Source organism: Cimex lectularius, unplaced genomic scaffold (genome assembly GCF_000648675.2).
Source record: "Cimex lectularius strain Harlan isolate CLEC.00 unplaced genomic scaffold, Clec_2.1 scaffold94, whole genome shotgun sequence".
Classification (NCBI taxonomy): Eukaryota; Metazoa; Arthropoda; class Insecta; order Hemiptera; family Cimicidae; genus Cimex; species Cimex lectularius.
The window spans coordinates 1,323,311-1,345,554 of NW_019392668.1; the positions used below are offsets into that span (position 1 = coordinate 1,323,311).

The 22,244-nt window shown below is 37.5% G+C and overlaps 3 protein-coding genes across 3 annotated transcripts in view; 2 read left to right on the forward strand and 1 right to left on the reverse strand.

Annotated features, from left to right (window-relative positions):
- LOC106670221 (segmentation protein Runt-like) overlaps nt 1-22,244 on the reverse strand; it is a 36,961-nt gene that overhangs the window by 4,137 nt on the left and 10,580 nt on the right. The window contains exon 3 of the mRNA XM_014400340.2: nt 12,556-12,747. Coding sequence (XP_014255826.2) covers nt 12,556-12,747 — 192 coding nt within the window. The remainder of the gene's footprint in view (nt 1-12,555; nt 12,748-22,244) is intronic.
- Nucleotides 2,848-3,568, forward strand: LOC106670234 (probable salivary secreted peptide). Its single transcript, XM_014400373.2, has 2 exons — nt 2,848-3,031; nt 3,101-3,568. Exons 1-2 carry the CDS (start codon nt 2,886-2,888, stop codon nt 3,357-3,359), a joined length of 405 nt encoding a protein of 134 aa, XP_014255859.1. The 5' UTR covers nt 2,848-2,885; the 3' UTR covers nt 3,360-3,568.
- Nucleotides 6,352-7,072, forward strand: LOC106670236. The gene is made up of 2 exons (XM_014400379.2): nt 6,352-6,532; nt 6,603-7,072. Exons 1-2 carry the CDS (start codon nt 6,399-6,401, stop codon nt 6,922-6,924), a joined length of 456 nt encoding a protein of 151 aa, XP_014255865.1. The 5' UTR covers nt 6,352-6,398; the 3' UTR covers nt 6,925-7,072.

The window sequence follows — 22,244 nt, forward strand, 5'->3', positions numbered from 1 at the left end:
TAAATACAACCATATGACATACATCGATTGGAGTATTTTCATAGATGAGGTGTCAGGAAGGAGAGAAATTAGTAGAAATTTATAGATTGGTAATTGCGTTTTAAATTTGTACATCGATTGTGTCTGAAAAACGTTCTTACACGTTTACGTTCTCATTTCACGCCAGTATGAACTATGGTTTCTATCACCCTCATGTGGAAAATGGCCCAAATAGAAAGAAAAACATTGCTAAATTTTTACACAAAAATGTAAAAAAAAATTGTTTTAATTTAAAAGAAATGCTGTACGATTGTGACTCGAAATTGATTGTGACTGAATATTGTGTTTACAAAAATGACGAAAAATGATGATATATGATAATGAAAAACTTTTTTTTTATCCTGGTTGTGGCCTGGGATTTGTAAACATCGTTTAAAGTGTTATCGATATTGAATTTCATTAATGATATTAGCGTAGCTCCGACTGAGTTTGCATGTGTCTGTTCTGTAATTGATGATGTGTTTTATCTCTGTTGATGTAAACTATTTCTAAAAAGTTACGTTTATGTTTGTTTTGTTCGGTGTGTAATACGAATGGAATTTATTAGCGGGAAAGGAATGGGTTGCTTAACCCCGCCCTAAGACAGGTCGAATGGTTTCTATGTTTGTCATGATGTACATATGTGTATTGTTTGTTGTATATATTTTCTGTAGTTGACAACCTGAGGTCTAACGGGAGGCTAACACTTCATAAAAGCGACTTAGTTTTCATATAAAAGCAAACCCTCAAATGGCCGCAACATGTGCATGAAAGACGGAAAAGAAGTATAAACATCTCAGCTGTTTGTGATCCACTAAACTTTCGACATGAATATTATTATTATCTGTGTGGTGTTTAGTGACCGTTACTTAATGATTATTTGGATAATTAAATAATTCTTATTATCTAAACTTATCTTGCTTTAAATAAACAAACATATATAAATGTGGTAACGTGCTACGAGGTTGTAGAGTCTAATAAGTGGTCAAGTTAATTTTATACAATTTTGTTTTGCGATAAAAATGTTATTAAAAAAATTCTTATTAGAAAAATTAGTATGTTTATGGCACAAAATATGCCGGAAACGTCGTCATATTTAAATGTTCATTCCCTTTTTACATCAATTTGCACACAAGTACATTTATGCTTATCTTTGTTTTATTGTAGGCTATAACTTTGATTGTTCGATGATTTTATCGATAGGGGTGACATTTAAACTTGGAAATAGTTCTACTTTTGATTAAACTCCATCATCTTATCGTTTTTTGTTTGTTTTTCCATTAATAGTACATTTTGTGAACTCGTTAGTTTGTTTTACATTACTACACTTGTAAACTACTGTACAGAATTATAAAAGACGTGAAGAGTATCCTTTTGCCTTTATGAAGATTTAGATAGATAGATCAGATCAATTTTTTAAGACATGGTATCGTAACAAAGAATGGTCATGTTTGCAAAATGAAATACAACAAACGTTAATTTTTATGTAAAAATATGAAATAGTGTAACGTACATGTACACTTAAATTTTCAATAAATGGAAAATGGTCTTAAGTCAGAATAATGTGATCACTTATATTAGTGCGTGTAGTAAAATTTGGGGAGACATAGTTGATGAAATCAAAGGTGATAAACTGAAACTTATGTAGAATTGAAAAGAACATGATCAAGAGGAGCCACGTACAACCAGATACAGTTGAAATCTTTTATATGAAACAATGAGAGGTCAGCTAACCGTGGAGTGAACGATGTTAATAACAGAGGAGTTCCAAAGTCCTACAGTAAAAACTACCCAAATTTGGAGTACAATTGTATTCGCAATTAAGAGCAACATCGGAGAAAGTCTCTGTAAAAACAATCGACAAGATTTTCTACAGGTTGACTTAATTCTTACTGTCCATTTAGGGAAATTCAACTGGGTTAGCCCGGGCAACATAGATCCGACTGAATGCCTGATGAGCAGTCACTCCAAGGGTGAAGCTCCAACGGCGAGTCAAATAATTTACTTTTTTTTTTTCCAATTTTGGATAATAAATCTGAATGCAATGATGACATGTTAATGCTGAGCACCAGTAAAGTTCCAAGGTCAACACTTACTTACAAAAAGAAATCAGGATTCAAGCTTTGGGAGGAACTCCAAACAATAATTAAAAAGGGAGAGGGTTGGCAGAAACTGATCCTGAAGTTATTGCTAGGAAAAGAAATAAATTGATTATGCAAAGAATACCAAGGTTATGAGACACACATAAAAGTTTATGATATCTCGTATTTGTCCATTTTTAGTGAGACAGCAGTTATTTTAAATTAAAAAATATTATCGTTGTTCTGTGTTTTTCTGCAATTTTCACTTTTTCTATACTAATTGATAAAATTGCATCAAAATTGCGCCATTTTGTACAATTGTGCCAGGTAAACCGTAGCTGTTTTACCGGAGTGAAATGAGGACGTGACGCCATTTTTTTAAACACAATTTTCAGTCACAATCAATTTGAAAAATTTGAAACGAAATTACCAATCCGCAGATTTACACTGATTCGACTCCCCGCTCGCTAGCTTCCATTTATTAATTAAATCATTGAATCATTGTGTTATCTACTTCTGCTTTATTCACTTAAAATAAAGTGGTACAAACGTCTTAGGTTTTTAATTAACTTTTAATATCTGCACACAATCGAAGCTTTGCTTAAAAAGCTTAAAAACTCAGAATAATTAAACATTGAGTAACACACTCATATTATTACATTTTATAATTCATTTCTCAAACAAAAAGCTTTAATTAACTGTTCACCTTCCCGCGTCGAGTTTATCAGAGATAATACAATTAGTATAAAAACCGAGGTGCGAAATGTGGTGTTCGAGTTTAGCAAAATGCAGCGAGTTGCTATGAGCGTCTCTATCGGCCTCTTCTTGGCCATCCTCCTCAACGTCCTCGCCCCGCAGCCGGCGTTGGCAGCCTCCTGTGGACACAACAAGAGTCACAACGCTTTCTTCGGTGAAAGGCTTCATAGTCATGTGTATGTCGATATTGTAAGCAGTACCAAACCCATTTCGTTAGTACTCACTTGTGTTTGTTCGTTTAACAGGCTATTATACGAGGAACATCCTAGGGTGAGTGGGAAATGGTTGAGAGTGGTCTCTTATACGGTGTCTTATCCGATTCCAGGCGACGTCCGAGGGACTATCCATTACATAGAGGCATTAGATCAGTTCACCGACGGTACAGGCGGCTGCGCTATGATCTCATCCGGCGGAATTGGAATGGGTCACGCCTCTCTAGAACTCGAGTCCCAGAGAGACAAAGGAATCGACTTCGTCATCAGGATTTTCGGTGATTCATATTGAACACATCAAATTGCTTTTTAGTTAACATAAATATTAAACAATTTAACCGAAGATCTTTTCCTTTAACTATCTCTAAATCTTTGTATATGGGCCAAATATACAATACCTTGACAACAGATGATCTTCATTCCGTGTTTTGTGTCGTTTAAATGAATTTCATAATAAATACTATGTACACAAGAAAATAAAACACTTCATTAATACTGTTATTATTTATATATTGAAAATATGGTCTATCCCAACACACTAATTTTGTCTTTTTTTGTGGATAGCCTTGTTTAGTCTTTTCTGTTTGATTTCGTGCCTTTCTCCGAATTGTTATAAAGAAAATTTCCTGAAACTTCCTTTTTTCCCTATTTTTGTTTCTATTATCCTATCTTCCGTTTGGTAGATAAAACATAAATAATCTCCCCCTTGTACCTATAAATGGATTTGGTAAATCAATCTTTGAACAATCAATCCCTTCTCTGTGGGGTTTTCCGTAAAGCCTTTTTCTAACTTTCAATTGATTAATCTTTATGTTAAGTATTGGTTGAAGTGAAAAAGTTCGTGTCACGAGCAAGATTCGAACCCACGACCTTCGGCTCAATACGCTGTAGCTTTAGCCACTTCGGTTATCTTGACTTCTTCCTAACGTTCGAACCGTGGACTAGCGCTCCAACAATTGCTGAAATCTAGCCGGGAATTCGGCCGAAAAAACACTTTCTCGTAACTTGTTCCTCACCGTTTCAGGAGTAACTGGTATACTATAGTCACGTGACAATTTCTCAGCAATTGTTGGAGAGCTGGTCCAAGGTTTGTCGTGGGAGTTTTTGAAATTTCATATTTGTGCAGCTGATTCATGTTTGGTGGCTGCCAGCTACGTGGTCTGCTGGGTAGACCACCTAATTCATTATATCTTTTTATAATTTTTGCAACCGTACCTGCATTTTTCTTAAGTCCTGCCATTGTCCCGTAAGGGCTTACCTTGGTTTCTTAAGGAAACAATAATTTCGCGAATGGGCATTGGTACTTCCATCATGATATCTAATCACAGACTGCAAAGGATTTCTAATCATATGACCTTCGTCCCCGTGCCTATTGCGAGTATAATCATTTGGTAGGTTTTTTTTTCCAATCTTTTTTTGAATTAAGGATATTTCTTTTGTTTATTACATTTTTAGTTAACTAATGTTGACATGCATTACTGTTATGTTTTGTCAAAATAAAAGTTTAATGTTTGTTGTATAAAATAAGAGTAGTTTCATTATGGGGAAATAACGTATTTTAAGGGGAGCATAAGTGCAAAACTTAATTAAGTGTTTCCAGACATTTTTTGCTCAGTGTATATAGAAAGCCCATAACTACGGACACCATGATACCAGCGGATTCTTCTCACCCCATGGACACAAAAACTGCTGGTTTCATTTGGCTCATAGACCATATGTTAAAACTTATACGAGGAACATCCTAGGGTGAGTGGGAACTGGTTGAGAGTGGTCACTTATCCGATTTCTTATCCGAATCCAGGCGACGTCCGAGGGACTATTGGTTACATCGAGGTATTAGATCAGTTCACCGACGGTGCAGACCATACTCAGAGCCCCATGCTCAAATCCGGCGAAATTGGAACGGATCACGTCTCTCTAGAACTCGAGTCCCAGAGGGGCTCAGGGTTGGATTTCGTCATCAGGATTTTCGGGAATAAAATATCAAGTTAAGTTGTTTTTTTAGTTATATATAAACCTTATACAATGTCACCGAAGATCCTTTAACTATCTCTAAACCTTTATATATATTGCCAAAATATACTATACATTGATAGCAGATGAACTTCACTTAATGCTTTGTATTGTTTAAACGAATTTGATAATGTATGCTATGTACACAAGAAAATGAAAAACTTTATTAATATTGTTATTTGTATATCAAAACATGTGTTGATGCCAACACGCTAAGTTTTTTTGGGGTTCGCCTTGTGTAGTTTTTTATTTTTTCTTGTCTTTCCACGATTTGTTATAACAGCAATTACCTGAAACTTCCTTTTTTCCATATTTTTTACTTCCTATTCTCCAATCTTTTGTTTGGTAAATAAATCAGATATAAACCTGCAACATTTGTTCGGTGGTGGTGTCATGGTTTGGGCAGGCATTTCTGCGGAACGTCGCACAAACTTCATCTTCATCTAGGGTGCTTTAATATTCAACTAATTATAATAATATGTATTATTGTACTATAAGCATAATTAAATAAAATAATAATAAAAATATAGGGGCGTCGGTGGCCGCAACGGTTTAGGCGTTGACACGACGCTCATCACCATCGTAAGATTAAGGTACCGGGTTCGAATCCTGGCTGATAAACAGATTGAGGTCCGTTTTGCTTGATGTCAGAACTGCAATATTAAGCAAAAGTGGTGTTAAGACAGAAGAAAATATTACATTGAAACGAAGTTTAGTAAAATTTTATGCCATCTCAAATTTGTTAATTTTTCAATCGTACAGCATTTCTTGTAAATTAAAACAATTTTTTTAAAACTTTTTGTGTAAAACTTTAGCGATATTTTTTCTTTCTGTTTGGGCCGTTTTCCATAAGTGGGTGATACAACCCATAGTTTTATACTGGCGTGAAATGAGGACGTGAAGTTATTTTTTGTAAGAATGTTTTTCAGACACAATCGATGTACAAATTTAAAACGCAATTACCAATCTATACATTTCTACTAATTTCCCTCCTTCCTGATACCTCACCTATGAAACTACTACAATCAATGTATGTCATACGGTTGTATTTATACTCTAAAAAAATTAGTACAAACATATTAGGCTGTGAAATAAAGGTTATTAAAAGATGCACATATCAGAAATTTTTGTGTGTTTAAACTCAAAATAGTTGAAGGGTTGATTGAGTTGACATACTCGATGAATAATTCATACAGCAAACAAAAAACTTTTCATTGATCGTGTACCTTCCCGGGCCAAGTTTCGTCATTAATTAGGCAATAAGTATAAAAACCGAGGTGTGGAGTTGTTCGACGGTAGGAAAATACGGCGTGTTGCTATGAGCGTTTCTTTCGGCCTTTTCTTGGCCATCCTTCTTAATATCTCCGCCCAGCAGTCAGCGTCGACCACCCGCCGCTGTAGAAAGAATGATAAACACGATGCTCTCTTCGCATCAAACATCACCGACCGAAAGTAAGTCCGACATTCTCAGCAATATAAAACTAATTTCGTATGTACTCATTTCCGTTTGTTCGTCCAACAGGGAACGGCTGTTGCGCTGGGAACACGTGACGGTGAATGGGGTAGAAAACAAATCGGCCACCTATCCGGTCATTTATCCTGAAAAAGAAGACCACCCAGCCACCCTAACTCACATCCAAGTGGATGATTACATGCCCGAAGGAAAAGGCGGCTGCGTCTTCCTCATATCCGGCGGAGTTCAGTCCGATAAAGTCACTCTACACTTAAGAATTCAGAAAGGCTCAGGGATGAACTTCACCGTCGTTATATTTGGTATACCCAAGAGAGCTCGTTCAAATAAACAGAAAAAAAGGCGTTCGGGCAGTTCATCTGTTTTTCTATGAATTAACCTTCGACGATTTCACTGAAAATCTTCGTTTTACTATCTACATCATATCTGGTTAAAATATACTATACCTTGACAGCAGATGGACTTCATGTAATGCTTTGTAATATGTAAGCCGTCCATAAAAGAATAAAACAGTTCGTTAATGTTGTTATTATTAATTTACGTTGAAAATGTGGCTAATCCCAACCCAGTCTCACAACAGTTTTACCGATTTTCATATTATTTGTACAAGGGGAAATGAAAATGTTGAAAAAATTGTTCAGTAATAAAGATTTCTTCATGAGGTAAGAAAAAACGGAAAATTGACGTACTTGAAATGTTAAACAGAAAACATTCCACAGGAAGAAACTTATTATGAAGATACAAATCAAAACACTAAACACTTTATTAAAATAGTACACATAAAACAGCACAATGACCTGAACAGACTAAACCTTCCAAAAAAAAAAAAAAAAAAAAAAAACTTGAAAATAGACAAAAAGCATCGCTGAAGATGGTGGCATATGCAACAAAACAGTCCCAAAAGATGACCAAACGGCTTTACAAGTAAGAAATAAGTATGTAGTAAGTTTGATGAACATATTTTCANTAAAGAAAATGTTTTTCTGAAACCTACATCACACCCGACCGCATCTCACGATATCTGAATAACTATCGATTATCGGTCACTAATCTCTACACATAAAAAATAAAAAACTGTGTACTAAGAAACTCGAAAGTGTAGGTCATGCACACGATAAATATACACAATTTTGTTACTAAATGTAATATTCATGTATCTCTGCATAATGTAAAATGTTTTTCTAAAACCAACGTCACACCAGACCGCATCTCGCTATCTACATATAATCATAAATTGTGATGTTTGGAACCTGCTAATGCTTCCACAATGGTCAAAACAAACAAGAAATTAATATTTTATTTCTCAACAATAACTTTTAGCCCAACTGTAACCAACTGACTTGAGTAATTTCGCATGAATTTGTTTCAAGCCTATTTAGGAATGTGTCCATCCAGTTCGAGTGCAGTTTATTAGAAGAAGCAGTCTTTCCTCTACGTTACCTTTATATTCTGTTGGTAACAGATGCATTACATTGAAAATTCCCTTTGAGCTACTCGAGGAGATGAATTTGCTTTTATGAAAATACTTTTGTTTTTTATTGTTACTTTTACATTGGCTATTTGAGATAATTCGTTTGCTTATCATGGCCAAATAAGATTTGATTTGGAATTTGTTGGTATCCCCAGTTATGTATTTCTGCTCTGTAACTCCTTAATTATATCCGTGATGCTACCCAACTTTTTCTCGATACACTTATCTTTCTCCATTGTTAATTTGGATTTGAAAAAAAGAAGCAAAGTGCCCATTTTCTTTTGTAACCTAGACAACACCATGTTTATAACTCCAACGCACCAAAAACATCACGGAAGACGTAAACAACTGAAGGAACAAATGGAAAAAAATGGACGAAAAACTGTTCTCTGGCTAGAGACGTTCATTCTTCGGATCCGGATTCAGGCAAACATAAACATAGCATGAAATGAACTCTAAAGGTCTGGGAAATTGCAATGAAATCTACAATGGAATATAAAATTTTTAAGATTTCCTCTATTGGTCTGCGGAATGACGAACTTGTAAGTTGGCTGTTTCCAAACATCTTGGTCAGCCTACTTTTGGCTGGTTTGTTTACATGCTTCATCTAGTTTATATTCTTGATGACAGGCAAGGAAGGTGGAGAAATTCTGAAACGCCAAGACAGCGGTGACGAACAGACGAACAAAATCGCACGACCAAACTAATATTATTATGTTTTAGTTGTTTTTGATAAATTTGGTTTCTGACACGCGCTTCGGGTTCTTATTGGTAGATTTTACTATCGAATAGAACAACTCGACCAAAAAAACCAGTAGGAGAAAACACTGAAAAATCTTCAGTGAAAATGGTGAGAAGCCGAAACATACCTTATAGACCAAAATAGTGAGGACATACCATAATCACTCAACAATCTACCTATACATATGCAGGCTCGTTGAAAACAATTTTCTGTTATTTAAAGCAAAACTGTGAATTTTTAATTGCAAGTATATTTTAAAAATTGATCAAGAATACGTAATGTCATGGAAAGATGTAATAATATAATTTTTCGTTTGATAAAGGACAAGTGAAATGCTGAAGAAAGAAGCCTTTGGATCAGAACAGATGAATAACTTTAAGTCTTACCACATTTTTTTTGGAACCTGTTTCCAAAATAATAAAAAAAACTAAAAATCCACTTAGTAAAATATTTGACAAAACTATTGATGTACAAAAATAGAGAAAGACGAAATAATGAAAGCGTTATAATAATCAGAAATGATGTACAAATGTAATAAAATATCTTAAAGTATACTTAGAAGAGCCTTAGCTCCCTGGCACGTACGGTGGTCTGATCAAGTCCGAGACTTGGCCAATGTTTAAGTACAAGGCCAGAAGAAAAAGAAAAAATGATTGTAAAATTTTAAACGCTTCTGGCGTCAACCATCAGGACGATGTGGGCATAAAGGATCAAAAACTACAAAACTGCATATTCATTACCCCGCTGGCTTCACGAGGAAATCTCCGATATCTTTACAGAGTATAATGTTTGTTCAATTTTCTTAATTTGCGGAAGTAAAGAGAAAAGTTTAAAATCGCGAAAGTTGTGACAAGTACAGCAATAAGGAGTAGCAGGTAATCATTCGACAAAGAGGTGTAATTTCAGACGGTTGTTGTAACAGGAGGGACAATAAACGAGGAAGTGACGGATGGTTTGATGTAACCTGTGGCTGAGAGGATTCCCCTAATAATAAAGGGGAAGAAGAACGAGGGCGAGCATTATAAAGACAGAGCGGATCTAAGTGGCAGCTGAGCCGATTAAGGCAACTCCTTGAAAGCCGGCCTCCTCCTGTTTACAACCACCCCCGTCCTTCTTGATTCCACCCTTACTTCATTCCACCCCTACCTGGTCTATTATCAGCCTCTCCGGGACATCTGCTGGATTAGCAGATTTTTTTTGACCGGACAAAAGGCCTGACCAAAAATGTCAAAACGGCGCTTTTAAAAGCCATCACGCCCCGGGATAAGATTTACGGCCATTTCTAAGTCTATTTATCGGGGGAAAAAACATCTTTTAAACCGTTCTTTTCCTTTTACACTTTATACTTTTAGATGTTTTTGTGGATACGGCAACATTTTTTCTTATTGTTAAACCTTAACAAAGCCTTATTCCTCAACGGAAGAGGGAGTACATTCATGATTTGAAGTAGGATCTTTCTGACGAAGACTCAAGACATGTGAGGCAATAACAGGTCTTTCACTCAATGAGCCAAGTTGCGCAGTGGCAAATGGTATTTTAATAATCAATGATCATTTGGAGGTCATGAGATGCGGTCTGGTGTGACGTAGGTTTTAGAAAAACATTTTCTTTATCATGCCAACGTTTCGATCATTATTGAAATCATCTTCAGAGCTTGGGATTTATAAACATTGTTCGAATTATATAAATGCATGTAGGATGTGAAAAAAATGAATTTATGCAATAATGGGGATGTAATACCTATGTAAGTTGCGGGACAATTTAAATAATTGATTTTGTAAATTAAGTCAAATTTATTTGTTACTGGTGTGGGATCTTTAATTTTGGAAAAAATGTGTATAGTTTTTGAAAAAACATTCTCAACACGACAGACAAGAATGACACATCTATACGGAAAACAAACACAGTGAGTACAACAAATACTTTGTTTAAATTCATTTTTTTTATCTAAAGTTTTGTAGCATTGCATAAATTCATTTTTTTTAATCTAAAATTTTCTAGCATTGTATAAATTCATTTTTTCCCACATCCTACATATATTTCTAAAATTTAAACAAGGTCTCTGACGATGATCTCAATAAAGATCGAATCGTTGGCACGATAAAGAAAATGTTTTTCTAAAATCTACGTCACACCAGACCGCATCTCACGACTTCAGAATAATCATCAAGTAACGGTCACTAAACACCATGCATTTGTCGTAAAGTAACCGATAAAGATTTTCACTATTAGTTAATCTTCCTGCTGTCATAAAGGCACGAAAATCATTTATAAATTCACTTCTTGCATGAAAAACCCGGTATCACAGCATAAGTGAGACCTGATACGTCCATTCTTGCTTTCCGGTCAGACGGGTTTAGCATTTCCAAAGGAGGCGGACCAGTATGGCTTAAAAAAACCGGAAGGATTTCAGGATTTCGCAATTCGCTTCCAGAAGAAGTACGTGATACGTTTAATACGACCAAAGATGACGATTAATCAAAAAACAGAAAAAAAAAGTTTATCACCCCACGATCTCATAATTAGTTGTGTTCGGTGATTAACACACTTTTTTTTATTAAAAATTCAAAAGCATATGCGATTCTGCAATACGAATCTGTCGTATTTTATAGCGTCTTTTGGAATCTGTCAGTAACGATGGCTCTAAAGAAGCCTACATTAGGATTAGTTTGAATTCGATGGTATTCTGGACGTAAAGTTCAAGACTAGACTACAAAGCACAAGTTATTAAGTAAGTAATTTTCAGATGCTAGAGATCCACCTAAAAAATGTAGGAGCAGTCGTAAGATTTTCACATTTTAAATTCACCTCAATTTGTATTAGCACCAAAAAAAGTGAGGAGGAGAGATGAATTGTCCTACCTCATTCAAAATTCTGTTTTTTTTTTTTTTGTATTTTGTGTATTTTCTTATTATATAATACATCGTGACTAGAGTATATCGATACTTCATGGTACCTTTGCCACTATTCTTTTCAACAGTAACTATGAGTACATTGTTACTTATCTTTCGACTTCTAATCATATTGACGACAAACTGATACCACCAAACCACCTTATCCAGTCGGCTCACTAAATCCTGTATTTTGTGTATTTTCCTACTTTATATTACAACCTGACTAGAGCGTATCGACATTTCACGGTGACTACGCAACTCTTTTTTTAACACTAGCTATGATTACAATGTTACTTATCTTTCGACTTCTAATCATATTGACCACAAACTTTATACCACCAAACCACCTTATCCTGTAAGTGATCGAGGAGCAAATACACAGTCGGAACGCCTGAGTACAAAATGTTTCATTTGCTTTTACCGGTCTGTAGGGTGGTGCTCTAGTTTGCTCATGCTCGAAACGGCAATACTAAGCAACATGATTATAAACAACCAAGGTTCCATTTGCAAATAGTTGTTACTCTGAGAGAGAAGATCTTACGTACACAATGTTTTACTTTCCTTTCACATTGATGTACTCTTATGACTAGAGGGGGTATCAAATTACACAAACCCGGCCAAGGTTTGGGTTAGGGTAAAATATTGCTTTAAATCGGTATCGAACCCCTCTTCCCACTTCTGAACATGGGGATCTGCGAGATTACCGAGTGAGCCTTAGTTCGGTCATGAGGGAGAGGGTGGAGTATGATTCAAATCGGAGGCTGCAGCCAGATAAGGGTATGGCGGTATTGATCATGGCCGTCTGTCTGCATGACTCATATGACTCCCTATTATTCCACCCCTAGACCGAGACTAGGCCGGCCATTATTTGGAGGGCGTGCGGGGTTTCAGTCTTACCTTTTGGTGGCGAGGGGATCGGCGCGGCAGCCGGCGGGGGCGGCAGCTTGCAAAGATCGAGAGGCGGCCTCCGCAGGTAGTCGGCCGTCGTCCAGTAGCTGCTCAAATAAGCTGCGTCCAGCCAGTGGGGGGGAAGCAGTGAAAAACCGCCGAAACCAACAGCTCCTTGGGTACCTCCCATATAATGAAAATCTGTAACAAAAGCACGATAAATTAATATATTAAAATGTAATTAATCATATTAAATATAGGCGAGTAATGATAAATTGATCATGCCAAGGTTCTACGAACTCCAACGTTCTGGTTTATTAAATTCACGAGTTTTCGTGGTCCGATTGACCAAATAATATCTTTCAATTAACTAATCATTATGTACGGTTTTGGTTGAGATAAAAAAAGTCAGTGTTACGAGCGGGATTCGAACCCACGACCTTCGCTAAATATGCCGCTGGTTTACCGCTTGAACTATCGTGACTCCCATCCACTCGGACACCAACTTCTCATCTCAACCCAACCTTTTGAATTTTCCCTCCTTTTTGCCATTTTTCAAATGTCGTGTAATTTATTTGATTCTATCAACCAATACCTTACATAATAATAAATTGAAAGTTCTGGTTTATGTTAGCAACAATGGTTACATATTTTATAACCATTTAATTAAGATTAGGTTTAATTATTAGTTATTATAAAACTGTAATAAAATTTTATTTACAAGTCGAAGTAAATTGCAGTATGTGCAATAGTATGTTGCACCAATTGCAGTTTAATGTTCATCTTTTTTAGACTAAGGGTTGGAACAAAATAACCTACAATACAAACATTGAAAAACATATTTTATTGTTGTCACGGTCAAAACAGCCTAACATAATTTGGAATAAAATTTCTGAAAGTCTTTTTCTTATGCGTTTGATATTTAACACATACAGATAATTAAAAAAAAAACACAATGATTTCCGTAAGGGTGACAATGAAAAAAGCTCCCTGCGTGGGAGGATTGAGCAACGTCGAATTCGGTGATTCACAAGATTAAGGATTAGCCAGGAGCAGCTGTTGGTAATTCAGCGGTGGTATTAGAGGCCACGTCCTCTCCTCCTCGATTCCCTTTTGTGCTGCAAATCTGCAGACAAAAGCACCCCTCGTTCACAAAAGGGGCAACCGTCCTCTCCCTTTACCAAGCACCCCGATCCCTTTTGACGACTCCCCTTTTATTACTTTATTTAGGTTTGTGGGACTCACGAGGTTTGTATTTAGGGTTTTTTCTTGAAAGCTCGTCCATTTTACTTGAGATCATCGAAAGCAGGATGTACAAAATAACGTCGTTCAAGAATAAGACTATAACAAAAATAAAACAGTAGAAGAAATGTGAAGAAATAAAATTTGCCCCTCCCATTACGACTATTATCGTTTAGTTCAACCCCCTCAGTGCTTATGCAGCTGCATAAACGTGTAAATCATAATCGTAACAATGTACATGTTTTGCCGATTTCACAAGCATGTACATATCTGAATGTGAATCGATTTATCATATTAAAATAGAAGAGAATAAGTTTATTACCATTAAATTACCAAGTGTTTACATAGGAGTTTCAGCTTCCGCCATGACCTCATGATTAGTATATGATATTTGACAACTTAAATTAAGGGAAATTACTCTTTATTTCTCGATTCTGGCTTTCTAACTTAAAATATATTATTTACCCCTACTAAACCTGTAGTGACCGTTCACGGCATAGTCCCCTATGACCTTGCAGAATACATCATCGCTAATATAACACAGGGAAAAACTTTTCAAACCTTCTTCACTATCCAATCCTCGGCATATCGGTGGAAATGTGAAGGATGCAGGTGTATTACCATTAATTGTATATAGCAAGTGTTTACAAGGGATTTTCTGCTTATGCTAATACCTCCTGACTGGTATATATGCTTCTTGTTTCAGAATTCTAGCGTAATAACAAAATACACTGATGGCCAAACACACCACCCTTTAATTTTAATGTATTTAGTTTTATTAATATTTTGGATACGAAAAAGTGGTTTGGTTTTTCACCTGTGGCATGGAATCATGTGTTAAAATTCTTTGCATTCCTTGGAAAAGATTTCTGATAAAATCCTAAGGAATTATTTCCCATTCATCAAGAATAGCTGTTTCTAACTCTTTTAGGGTGTTACGACTTCGTTTTCGCCGTTGTACTCGTTGCTTAAGTTGGTACAAAATGTGTTCGATTAGGATCAAACTTGGGTCGAGGTGGTCATATCAAGCACTCAATTCTAACTGCATTCAGGTAATCAAAATACGTGCTGTATGGGACTTGGTTCTGGAATCCTCACCGATGTGGGGGTAACTGATACTAAAGTCCTTCGATTGTGACTTGCACTTCCACTCTGTGAAATTAGAGACCTTCTTCGCATAACACCAATTCGGTACGGGCGTCCAAGGAAATGCCAGCCCAGAACATCCATGATCCACTATGGAATGCCTGCTGAGGAACAATACAACATGGGGTATACCTTTTTCCAGAATCTCCATGTGAAATTACGCCCATCTTAAGAAATGATGCCACTTCTCCCTCATCTATAAAGAGAACTGGTCCCCAATCTTCCAATGACCAGTTAACATGCTCCCGTGCGAATTGAAGCCTTGAAGGTCTTCTGGCGGCCGAGATGGGGTTTGGAGAACAAACGGCGAGCAGGGGCAGCCAACCTCATTCAGGTAGTCATACACAATACGTGTTCTTTGAGGCCTGGCACAATCCTGCACTAGCAAGTATCTCACTGATGTGGGGGGTAACTGGTACTACATGTTCTTCGATTATGTCTTGCAAGTACCTCTATGAAGTTAGACAACGTCCTTGCCCAACAACCAATTCGGTGCGGGCGTCCAAGGAAATGCCACCCCAAAACATAAATGACACTCATGCAGCATATAGGGCAGCATGGGGCGTACTGTTCTCCTGAGCGTCTCCTTATGAAATTACACCCATCTGAAGATTTGAGGCAACTCGCACCTCATCTGTGAAGAGAACGCGTTACCAATCTTTCAATGCCTGTAATGCTCCCGTGCGAATTGAAGCCTGAAAATTTTCTGACCTTTTGTAAGAAGAGGTCCACTAGCTGGTTGCCGTGCCCTAAGGTTATATTCATTCTTACAGTCCTGGAGGAAATCGAAATATTTCGGATTTGTACTATCAAATTTCTTAACTATTTCCTGTAATGGTGCGGTTTCGTAGAGCCTGATGATGGATGAACCTATCGTCTCTCTGATTTGCAGACCTATGTCGACCCTTGTAGTGTGAATCCCTGTTACTTTGAAGCGCCGAAGAAACTTTCTTATTGTAGAGTGATTTACACTCAGCCCCTGGCAACTTCGCGCTGTATCACTCTTCTAATAATGTTACGACCCTGACAAGGTCATACTCACTCAAATTTCAAAATCAAAAAAGGGATTTTTAGGCGTAACAGAATGAAAGGGCGTAATGCTGCGTTTTGTGCAAATGGGATTAATCAAAACAAGGAAATAACGGAAGTAAACAAAGCATTATTTATTGTTTATTTTGACTATGATAGCTCCTAATTGTAAACTTGCACTAGTGTAGAAAGATAATTTTAAAGTAGATTTAATTTTAAACTAAATAAATTGAGTGGTGCGTCATCAGTGCATATATTTAACTTTTCTAGGCCTGTAGTGATCGTACATTTCATAGTCCTGTATGACCCTGCAGAGTACATCAACGCTATCTTAACGCAGAGAAAAACTGCCTAATTATTCTTCATTATCCGAAACTTAAGCATCGTCTGAAATCTGAAGATCGGATATCGTAGTTTAACGTAGGTAGAAGGTAGATAGAAGGACTTTTTCTGCATAATCTGCAGGCGATATTGGACATGGTAGTGGAACTCAATGATGGACATACGTATAGAAATTTTAATTGCTTAATTTACCATTTTAACATCACTGTAGTGTAACGTGGAGGACTTATAACTGGTTATAAACGGAAACTTTATATTTTATTGCCAAAGTGTTTTCACATTAAGCCAATTAAGCCCTCCAATATTATTTTGACAGGGGGGAGAGAAGAGTACGTGAGGAGTGAAAGCGGGAGGGGTCGGGGTTTGTTTTCAACGTGAAGCGTTATTTGTCGTCGCCGCTGAAAATGCACCAACTGTACACAGGGTAGCAAAGTAATTTCGCCCGATTCCATAAACACGCGGAGATTTTCCCAATCGCCAAATGCCCATCCGGTTTGAAACAAATTGGAACAAATATTTAGGTTTTGAGTTTGGCCCCCGTCCCCGGCCGCGGTGGAAAAGGGGATTCCTGAGTTTTTCCAAACCGGGGTCCGACTCGGTTACAAAGGAAAATCACTCATGTAGAATGCAAATGAGCCGTATGAAACGTACCGGCCGCGCCTTATTTGAATACCGGACATTTTATTGCTTTCGTAATAACTTTTGTAATGATTCTGCGGTCCTCCTCCACAAAACAAGTCCTCCCTTAAAAACCTCACATTTACAGAACAGACCTGATTTACTTTATAACATCTTACGTGTCAAAACTCAATGTTTAACTGTTAAAGAAACTGCCAAACAGACTTTTTCCAACACGATTCAATATAACACGCGTTCTTTAATTTTTTTAAATTTTTTTTTTAAATTACAATCTGTAATTATTATTTAGCGGATACATGAACTTATGTACAATTATTTACAATGAGGGGAGAAAATAATCAATGTTGTCCTCCCTCTTCACTTTGTTTATGTTTTTTTTACAGTTTACTCGGAAAGGAGGTCGCGGGGCAATTTCCTCTTAAGACGCCTTATGGGGTTGTAGGGATGGGTTCTATCGGACAGACCTTGGGCAAGACTATTTGGATAGTGGGAGAGTTTTTTGTGAAATTTGGTAAATTTTTGGGGAATAAATTTTTGGATATAAGGAATTTGAAGGTCGTTGTTGAGAGTAGCATTTGAGACATAATAAGGAGCATTTACAATGGATCTGAGGACTTTAGATTGAAAGGATTGGAGACGTTGGATATTGGAAGGTTTAGTGGTTCCTCACAGTTCCAAATCGGTTGTATTAGTGTTTTGTAAATTGTAAGTTTGTTTTTTGTCGATAGTTTAGACTGTCGTCCTATAAGTTTGTACAGTAGACCATACCGTCGGTTTAGGTTTTGTCGAGTCGTGTATGTTGATTCCACGTTAGTCGATAGGCTAGGTGGAACCCAAGGTAGCGACCGCAGTCGGATTTGGGGATAGGAATTGTTGTAGTATATCGTGAGGGGTTTGCTTCGGAGTGTAAATGTGACATGGACGCTCTTGCTTTCGTTTCCTTCATTTTCCATTGTCTACACCAATCTGCTATACATGAGATATGTTCCTACAGATCTTCCGAAGCAACCGCAGGATCGGAATTGGAGGATAATACAGCCATATCATCGGCGAAAGATGCAAGTAGGGTGGTAGGTTTAGTGAGAATATCTGCAGTATAAAGGATGTAGAGTATTGGTCCGAGCACACTGCCCTGCGGTACTCCCGCAGCCAGAAAGCAGTATTCGGAGTAATCTGACCATTGTCGGACCCGAAAGAACCGCTCTGTTAGATAAGAGCGGAGGATTAGGTAAAGAGTATTTGGAAGGACACGCTTTAATTTGTACAGGAGTCACTTTAATTGTGGCAATAGCCGTTTAAGGATAATTTTTTCAATTACTTTGACATGATGAGAGGTGAACTAATTGGTCGATAAGATGAGGATTTTTGTGCGGGTTTGCCAGGTTTCAGGAAGAGGATAATGTTAAAATATTTCCAAAGTAAGGGAAAATGGGTAGTGCGGAGTATACAATTGTAGAGGTATGTGAGGAATATAATGCCTTTTTAGGGAGTTGTTGGAGAATTTGGGATGTCATCAGGTCATAACCAGGAGCTTTGCAGTTCGGTAAACGAGACAGGATATACTTGACCTCGGCGGAAGTGACGGTTTTCAGGTTTTCAGGACTGTCATACATTTTTTTCACCATTTACTCTTTTTATTATTAGAAAATGGCTCTTTGGCTATATACTGCAATAATAAGATCCAAAGTAACCAATGGATTACAAACCTGGTTGGCCAAAACTCTAAAAAACAACCTACCCAAACATTAGGCAGCATACAAACACCTATGTATCAGGGGAAATGAAAACAACGCCCTCAACTGCGCTAGAAATTCTCAATCTACCACCATTGAAAATATTTATATAAAGAGAATAAAGGCAAAGTTTAGACCCCAGAAACAATCAAACTGGCCGGGAACTAAACACTGATTACATGATCCGTGAAACGCTCTTTTCAACATCCTAACGTCTCAACGCACTACCTAACAGCCTGATAATATCAGATCACAAATAAATTTTTGGTAACGAAAAAGCAAGCACACTGGCCTGAAGAAGATCTGCAGGAGCGTTTATAGGCCCTGAATCTATTCTTCTATAAAAATCAAACAGAATCTTCCATCACAGAATGGATCGAAAAAGACAAAAAGAGAATTGGATAATCTAGGGGCGCAAGACGCAGTAAACTTATTCTGAAACAACCCTCACGAACACGATCTTCAGATCACTGTCGTCTGAGAATACACAACATGGGCATATTCAATAACGATCACATCTGCAGGTTATGCAATGAGGAGGAAGAAACAGCCACAAAAATCCTCGCATGCGAACAAACCGCTCAATGGATTACAAAGAAAACTCAGGGAATGGAACTGTACTAACGACAGTCAATGACCTAGAAGAAGGACAAGTTGATTGGAATGGACTAAGGCACTAGGAAAGTACAATAAGCCAGAACGTTTGCAGTGCTTGGGGAACAGAAACCCCCACTTATTTCTTCGTCTCCTTTCGTCATCATCTATTTATTCTCGTGTTCCATAAGATCGTTAACACACCCAATGTGATGCCCCCACCTAAGAACGTCAGTCGTTCCCACGTTTATCAATTTAGTTATGGAAACATATTTTCTTCTAATTACTACTCAAATTATTGATCACCCAAAATGAAATAAAGCATAACTTTTTCATTATTTTATATTTTTCTACCATTTATTGTGTATACATGATAGTGAATTTTCCGAAGCACCATAGGACAAACAACGAACAACTTGCTTAAATGAAATCTGGCACCATTTTCATAAAATTTTTTGACAAAAGAGGTGTTCCAAAACTGAACTTAAAGCCGCAACGCAGTAGCCCAATCGGCAATTCTAGATGGTCGTTTGTTTTGTTGTAGTGGCATGATATCATTAGGACACGTTGTACAACTAAGAAATTTTATTTGGTTGATTGAAAAAAAGAAAACGCGACGATTTGACATATACCACAACTATGGGCATGGGTAGCGAAAGGTAAGGGAGATGATGAGGCGGGTAGTCCCAGACGGGGGGAGCTGATGGCCGAACTTTCCAGTGAGGCCGAAGACTCCCTCTTAGAAAGGGGCTAACCTTACGCCCACATCTAGGCGACCTACCCTAAGGGTACCATGAGCAAGTCATGAGACCTCTCAGGGTGTCACAGATAAATATGCAGCATAGCAAAACCGCCACTGCCGAAATCGGTAGTGACATGGCGAAGCTGCAAACAATGATTTATCTAATACAGGAACCCTATACATATAGGGGACAAGTAATTGGTTTAAAGAATAATAGCTTTGAACTGTTTCAGGACCTAAGACAGGACAAGCCAAGAGCGTGTGTTGTGGCTCACAAGGAACTAAAACCAATTCTCATAACTAGGTTTTGTTCTAGGGATATCATAACGATCTCTATTGATTTCAGGAGAAGGGGTAGTCGACATAACCTCTACATAGCGAGTGCCTACCTACCCCACGATGAGGACTGTCCAACCGAGATAGTCAGGGAACTCACAACATATTGTGAGGATAATAATATAGGACTTATACTGGGCTGTGATGTAAATGCACATAACATAGCATGGGGCAGCTCAGATAATAATACAAGAGGTGATACATTCCTGGAATTTACAGTGAGTAAAAATCTATCAATCCTGAATGTAGGCAATACTCCCACATTTATAACAAAAAATAGAAGGGAGGTCTTGGATATCTCACTAGCCACCATGCCTTGTGCCAATTGGGTAAAGGGGTGGAAGGTGACACCAGGTAAGATCTCTTCAGATCATTGTTTAATAGATTTTTGGATCTCAGGTGAAGTTGAAAAAATAAGGTTTAGGAATCCAAAACAGACAAATTGGGATTCCTACATCAATAATATTAATAATAATATTACAGGTACACCTGCTCCTACCAATATAACAGAGCTGGAGCAGGCTGCTAACAAAATCATACAGGTCATTAACTCTGCATATACGGAGGCATGCCCTGAAAAAATACTACGCCAGAATCGACATCATTGGTGGAACAGAGCTCTGGCTAGTGCGAGGAAAAGGGTCAGAGTCTTACACAAGAAAGCCCTGCAGGAGAACTCTGAACTGTCTTGGAGAGAATATCTCTCCAAGAAAAAAGAATACAAAAAAGAGTTGAGGAAAACCAAACGAAAGGCCTGGAGGGAATATTGTCTGAAGACAGAGAATATTAAGGAAAGTGCTCGAATTTTTAAACTTTTGGAAAAGGATTATATTAATCCACTAGGTCTATTGCAGGACGAAAACGGGGTGTACTGCACAACAAGCGAGGAGACACTGAACCTAATGGCAAGGGCCCACTTCCCAAGTTCAGGCTCCTCCGACACCCAAACCATGAATAATACACCTATGCCGAATTGGAGGAAGGCATATGAAGTGATCTCTTGGGACGCATACAAATGGGCGGTATGGTCCTTCAAGAAGTTCAAGGCTGCAGGGATGGATGGAATATTTCCTGCCCTCTTACAACAGGATACACCTGGTTTATCCAGTGCTGTATGGGATCTCTTAAGGAGTAGTCTGGCGTTGGGGTACATACCAAAACGCTGGAAGGAAACAAGGGTAATTTTCTTACCCAAACCAGGTAAGGTCTCTTATCAATTACCTAAATCATACAGACCTATAAGTATATCTTCTATTTTCATTAAAATAATAGAGAAAATTTTAGATAAATATATTAGACATGACTGTGGTATCAATACCTTGATACATCCTAATCAGCATGCCTATTTACCAGGAAGATCAGTGGAAACTGCTCTGCATACACTTGTAGGAAGGATTGAAAAATCATTATACAATAATGAGTACACCTTAGGATGCTTCTTTGATATCCAAGGAGCGTTTGATAATGCAGATACCTCATGCATTATAGCAGCACTAAATAAATATAACATTCACCAACACCTCATAGGATGGGTGAAAACATACCTAGAGGGTCGGATGGTAAATATGTGCTTAGGTAACAGTACTCTGAGAATCAGGGTCACTGGAGGCTGTCCACAAGGAGGATGTTTATCTCCTCTATTGTGGTTAATCACAGTAAACAGCTTATTAGAGCTTCTGAATAACTCAGGCTTTTATAGCCAATTATATTCAGACGATGGTACCATAGTGATCACGGGTAAGGACCCTCTGACTCTATCACTACTGATGAAGGAGGCGATGGGGTTGCTAACCGGATGGTGTAGCGACAAAGGTCTTTTGATAAATCCTGCTAAACTGGAACTGATAATGTTCAGCAGGAGAAGATCAATAGGTAATTTTAAAAACCCAAAATGT

Excerpts from the sequence above, each read along its gene's own strand:
- LOC106670234 (XM_014400373.2), top strand. The coding sequence starts at position 2,886 with ATGCAGCGAGTTGCTATGAGCGTCTCTATCGGCCTCTTCTTGGCCATC. Across the intron at positions 3,032-3,100 it reads GAAAGGCTTCATAGTCATGT|GCTATTATACGAGGAACATC; the intron begins GTATGTCGATAT and ends TTCGTTTAACAG.
- LOC106670236 (XM_014400379.2), top strand. The coding sequence starts at position 6,399 with ATGAGCGTTTCTTTCGGCCTTTTCTTGGCCATCCTTCTTAATATCTCC. Across the intron at positions 6,533-6,602 it reads TCAAACATCACCGACCGAAA|GGAACGGCTGTTGCGCTGGG; the intron begins GTAAGTCCGACA and ends TTCGTCCAACAG.